The following is a 6351-nucleotide window of genomic DNA, read 5'->3' on the forward strand; positions in this document are numbered from 1 at the left end:
TGACATTGGGCTAACTGTCTCTGAAAAACAGAGCCCCATGTCTCCCCTCCCCCCTACACTACTAACGGCTCCATTCACATTTCCACCGTCGGGGTTTGCACAATAGCGGTCATGTGACTGTGCTCCAGCAGACACACAAACCATTACATCAGTCCAGGAAGTTAGAGGGGAAAATTTTAAAGGAGAAGAGAGAATTTTTAATCTCGACCCCTACCTAAATAAAACAAGATACAACTGACCACAAATAATGTATAACATCTTCAAGATGTCAACATGTCAAAAGCTACATAACGTTTGTTGGATATTTCTAAATGTATTAACTTCAAATACGACCTTATAAACTAAATATATTTGGCGTGAGTAATAACATAAATAAATAATACATTACAGTTTTATTATCATTGCTGTCCTGAAATCATCATAAACATATTGGTTAGTATTTTAAATGGATAAGATAGGTAATCTCCATAACGCTTCCCTAAAATCATTGTCTGAGATCGTGAGATGAGTAATAAAGCAGTATTAATCCATAGGTGGCGGTTTTTTAGTCTATCACTTTCGCTGTAGTTTTTATTTCATATTCGAATTATTTCAGTTCCACGTCCGAAAAACATTTCTGTCTCTTTAAATAATTTTCCACGCTCGTATTCAAATATTTTGCTTTGCATATCGCGTTCCTATTGGTTCGTGGCGATTTGGCGGGGCGGAAATCCGAACGTTTATTTCGTGATGCGATTGGCTGGCGGCCGCAGTTACGTCTGAGTATAAAGTGGGGCTAAAAATAGAAACGGTCTCATTTCTTTCTAGGCTGTTGTTGGGTGGTGAGGCAATACGTGCGGCAATCTCAAATTATCACCCAAAATAACAACATTAAAAGGTTTAGCGATGCGATCCTTCTGTTGTTGTATATTTATTGTCGCTACGGTCTGAAAATCGAATGCGACAACAATCGGAATCTAAATTTGCCGAATAGAAGAACGAGTAGTTCTGAAGCAGTTGGTTCTGTTGTAACGGTCTCTCGGGATTTGTGTGTCTTTCTGCGCTGTCAAGGTTTCTAAGTGTTTTTGAAGTTGGATTATATTCAGAGAAGACTTGGAGTCAGTCACGAATAAAGCGGATCGAGTCTGAGCCGAACTGTGAGACATTTTAACACCTTTTTTTGTTCTTCGAACCCATCATGGAGTACAAAGTGGAAGCGCACCGGATCATGAGCATCTCCTTGGGGAAGATTTACAACTCCCGAGTCCAGCGCGGAGGCATCAAGCTGCACAAAAACCTGCTGGTGTCTCTGGTCCTCCGAAGCGCCCGGCAGGTTTACCTGAGTGATTACTACGGCGGAGTGTGTCTGAGCGCCCAGCACGGAGAAAGCAGGGAGTGGGAGCTCCAGGAGACCGAGCGGGGGAAGGAGTCCGGCCCGACCTCCGCGGAGTGTGAGCGGCTCGAGCAGATGCAGAGAGGCGGATGTGCTGAAAGCCAGCCACAGGCCGATTCTCTCTCGGACCCTAATGGTAATATCACGCTCGATGCTTCTCCGTCATCGACAGAGTCTGCTGTGGTCAGTAGTGACACTCGGTGTGAATCTAAAGCGGCCCAGGTGGGCTCTGTGGAGCGTGAAATGGAGGTGTTACTGGGAGCGGAAGGACTTTCGGTGGAGTCTCAGAAACCCGCCGCCTGTTCAAACAGGAAACGGAGCGCCGAGCAGTCAGCAGGCACCGCGGACTCTCCCTGCAAACGGACTAAAACATCCTCAGATCAGGAGGAAAGCGACGAGATGGACACGAGCAACGTGTCGAACCTCATCACCATTTTCGGCTCTAGTTTTACCGGACTTTTGAGCAAAGACAGCGCGAAAGAGGACCCCCAGGAGGACACCGGGGACTCGGGCCAAATCTGCTGCGACCAAATGCTAAAGAATCTCAACCCATGGAACACAGCCATCGTTGCGTTTTAAGGGGGGAAAAAACCCGTTTGGAACTTTAAAGTGTTTGTGCTTTGTGCCGTATTTCTGCGCTGGGTTACTCTAAAACACGTGGTTACGGGACTTCCCCACCACACGCGCGGTGCTACCGGGTACAAGCCCAGCATGCAGCTCTTCACCACGGCCCAGTCCCAAATCACCTTCTGTCTAGTGCACTATATGTTCAATATGCCACCAATCTACGTATGTGGTGTGCTCATAAGGGGACTCGGGAGCCGTTTGGAACACAGCCCATGTTGTAAAACTGAGGAATGTTAACGTGTTGGTGCTACTACAGACACTTGCAACGTCAACGGAAATGACGTCATTGAACGGAACTGAAACTTTTTCCCCCCTCCCCCTGACACTTGTGCACTTGGTTGAGTTTCACCAGCAATCAGAAGATCACGATGGAGGGTGACTTTTATTAGTGTGAAGTGTTGTGCTAATGACATTTGTACAAATGAAAATTACACTGATTGATGTAAGAACTGCCTACAAACCAAGAGTCTACAAGACTGAGGCCACTGGTTTTTCTCCCCAGGTGTCTTTGTTTTATAAAGACTTGTACATTTTGTAGCATTTTTTTTTTTTTTTTTGTTCCTGTACATATTTTCAATGTTGCATTATGAATATGTATTTTGGTATTTACTATTCTGACTATTACGTGATGGTCACGTATTAAAAAATGTGAAATTATCTTGTTTCTTTCTCACTTTATTTTCAAATCACACACTTGCTGAACAACCCATTAATAAGGGTTATTAGGAAATTTGCTGGTGGTGAACTTTAATGACTTTCTAATGTCAAAGACTGCTAGTTTGGTTATTTGTTCATTAGGACTATACTATATGACTCATCAGACAGACATGAGCATTTCCCTTCTTATCTTCAGAAAAATCTGATGTTCCACATAAAGGGTACTAAACTGAAACCTCCAGCTATTAAATACGACCTTACATGTACTTTAGACTCCCACGCTTCCTTTAAAACAAGCAGAACTAACCATAAGAGGAAGACAGCGATGAGATAACAACCAGACTGTTTTAAGTGCTCAGTCTCTGTCTTACTGAAACATTTTCCGTCTTCAGTCCATTTTTACTAATCGTAAAATGAGCCATTGTGTCCTGAAGAATTCAGGGTATGCAGGACGGTATCAGTCTAGGCTCCAACGCACATATTTTACTCAGCCTGTTTAGTGTGAAAGAAAACACGAGACCATTCCTCAGAAGTCAGTGTGTAGGTCAAGTTTTAGGAATTTATATACAGCAGTAGTTAGATTTATGATCGTTTACTACTGTAATAACAATGGTGATGGCTCAAGTATAGTACCACTTCATGTCTTAAAGTAATGATGGATCTTGTTTCCCTTTACTCGAGTGGTTCTTGACATAATATGGATTACTGAAGTTGTGGAATTAGGGCTATTTACTGTTTGATCTCAAACACATTAAGAAGGCAAGAAATTCCACAAATTAACTTTTAACAAGGCAGAGCTGTTAACTGAAAAGCATTCCAGGTGACTACCTCATAATGCCAATCGTGTACAAAGCATCATCGATGCTACTTTGAAGACCTTAAAATATGAAACTTTAAACACTTTTTTGCTTGCCGTGTAATTTCCTCGGTGCTGGATATGTTGTTTCGTAGTTTTGATGTCTTCAGTATTATTGTACAATGTAGAAAATAGTCAAAATACAGAGAAACCTATGATTGAGTAGGGGTATACAAATTTTTGACTGGTATTGTAAATGTAGACATAACCTCTGGAATTATATATCACTCTTAATATATAATTCCCAATATAGTGGGTAAATACTTACAAACACTATTTTTCAAACACAGCCTTATGTTGTGTTGATCACATTCTTTCACATGGACATGGGCGTCTCCCTTTGGGAAAAACCCAGAATCATGATTAATTTGCTGTTGTTTTGCCTCTGTGCAAAATATGGGTCAGTCAAATCCCAAAGTCAGCTGACCACAACTCATCAGCACTGTACTTTCAGAGGCTGAGATCATGTAGGAATGACTGCGTCATTCTTCTTTGGGAACTTATAAACTAATCTGATACTAACCATCTATTTATTTATTTGCGGTGTCTTGTAGCACTTTAGGCCCAGAACGGCTAGCTTCCACCAGCCACAGTGTCAGTCAGGTTGGACAAGATTGCCCCTGCCCTTTAGGATGTATAATTTATGATGGATCTTGATGTAGTTGCAGCGGTTTGCTTGATGCACACACTGAAACACTGGAAAGAAGCAGCATGTGAGTACATGCCTGAGCCAGGCTAAACACATGCAGCTGTCCCTCTCCTTCATCAGACGTTCTCCCTCCTCCTCTTTCTACTCCTGCGTTCCTCATTCCTGGAAGGAAGAGAGGGAGAAAAAAAATGTGATTGCAAAAGTGTTTCCTGGCGATATCCACAGCAGGAGCACATGTGTGTCTGGAATGTTGGGTGGAAGTGGAGAAATGTTGGAGTAAGTTTCACATGATATAAACCACATTTGTACAACACTTTTCTGAAAACAACCCAAGATATGTAGCAAATGAGTCATTCAATTTTGGGTTACAATACGTATTAGGATGTATATACTACTTCAAATACATGAAGCTATTTCAGTTGCTATGAATTATTAATTACACACTAGGAACTTGTGTTTGTGTGTCTATTTTAATGTGGTCACTGGTTGCGCCCTCCTTCCACAAGAGGAACTGGGAGCAGTCCAAAGCAAACACCCGCCTGTAAACATGCAGAGACAAGATCTGCTCTAACAGAGCTTTTGTTCTGTGAAAAAAGAGAAGTAAAGGAACAACTCCATGCCTCTATTCTTATTCAACGAAATGGATGTCTTATTGCTGGTCTCTGAATTGAGCAAATTAATCATTTAGCTGATCAATGAGTAAACCACTTTAAACCAAATGATGTTTTCCAAGAAGCAGAGAGTAATTGTGATTTTCCTACACATCACACAAATACACACACACAAAAAAAAATCATTCTTATTTATTTGAAAGAAGGCCATCAGTCTACAATGAGATGTTTGGTTTTGATAAACAGCCTGAATATTAAAGTAAAACCATGTGACACCATCAGATAAAGCATTATGATTGTATAATGGGGTCAGTGTCTGCTGACATCAACTTTGGGTGGACAGCATGACCAGTTAAGACCCATTCCCTATACTGTATATACCCCAACTATACTCAAGAAATAAACTACTCTTTATTAATGTTTGTTAAAGAAAAGTTGTCATTTGGTTTGTAGCTTTTTTCATTTTCTTCCCCAATTTAGTCATCTCCCAATTCTCATCCAGTAGCTAGTCCTCCCCTAGCCCATGAGAGCCATCAACCCAGGGAGACTGAGGACATGTGAAGCCATTCTCTGCATATTTTTCAAACTGCTGCATCACAGTATAGTGTAACACTCGGAGGAAAGTACTATCTACACCCTTCTGCGTATATTAAGTCACAGATGCCCATGATTGGTTAGTGTTATTTTGATTGACAGGGTAGAGAGGGTAATGCCCTCCCATCTATAGTGCATGACCAGTTTTCCTCTCTAGGCTTCCAATAATAGATGCCTGGTACATTGTCATAATTCAAATTTACATCCTTCCCATAATAGGTGAATGCTTTCCTGTTGTGTCACTCAAGAGTTTTGTAGCTGTGTTTAAACATGCTCCCTGGTGGAGTGACGCACATTGATGATGTACATAGCACAAATACCTCAGTCCCAATCTCACCGTCTGTTTTACTACACACATCAACCGAGGTGTAATCTAGTTTATGATGGAACAATATTTACTAGGTGGAAACACTAACAAAACAAAGCAAGTCAAAGTCCCTCCTGCGCCATGCCCTGGTCTTCTCAGGCAATCTCCTGTCCCAGTACTAACCAGGCTCTTAAGGTGCATTGGATGGTGCCAAGCTCCGCTTCTATAGCCCTCAGCCTCTTGCCTATACAGCTAAGGTTACGGTGGGTGGCTAATACTCTGATAACCACAAGAGTTTGATTCCCCACTCACATCTGTATTACAGTGTGCCTTGCCAGACGGCAGTAGGTACCATTTGTATGATGGTCTTTGGTGTGACCCGACCACGAGTAGAACTCACAATCTCCCGATCGAGAGGTGGACATGCTAACTGCTAGGCCAGCTCATGGTAAAATGAAGTAAGATCAAGTCAATACAAAGCTACCACATAACTATGCTAACTGACCAACATGTGGTCAGTTGAACATATAGAGAGAAATTAGAGACACTAGCCAGACTGAAATAAAATCTTTTACATGCGATTGAAGCAGAAAACCACAACTTCTACTCTAAACATTCATCGATTTTTAAATTGATGGTGCAAACACATCTTGCCACATGATCATATACTTGTTTATT

The 6351-nt window shown here is 41.7% G+C and overlaps 1 protein-coding gene across 1 annotated transcript; it reads left to right on the top strand.

The window, feature by feature from the left end:
* The first annotated feature begins 811 nt into the window (after nucleotides 1–811).
* On the top strand, nucleotides 812–2656 carry ier5 (immediate early response 5). Its single transcript, XM_060940525.1, has one exon. It carries the CDS (start codon nucleotides 1178–1180, stop codon nucleotides 1949–1951), a length of 774 nt encoding a protein of 257 aa, XP_060796508.1. The 5' UTR covers nucleotides 812–1177; the 3' UTR covers nucleotides 1952–2656.
* Nucleotides 2657–6351: the final 3695 nt, after the last annotated feature.

The sequence above is a fragment of the Neoarius graeffei genome, chromosome 15, assembly GCF_027579695.1.
Source record: "Neoarius graeffei isolate fNeoGra1 chromosome 15, fNeoGra1.pri, whole genome shotgun sequence".
Classification (NCBI taxonomy): domain Eukaryota; kingdom Metazoa; phylum Chordata; class Actinopteri; order Siluriformes; family Ariidae; genus Neoarius; species Neoarius graeffei.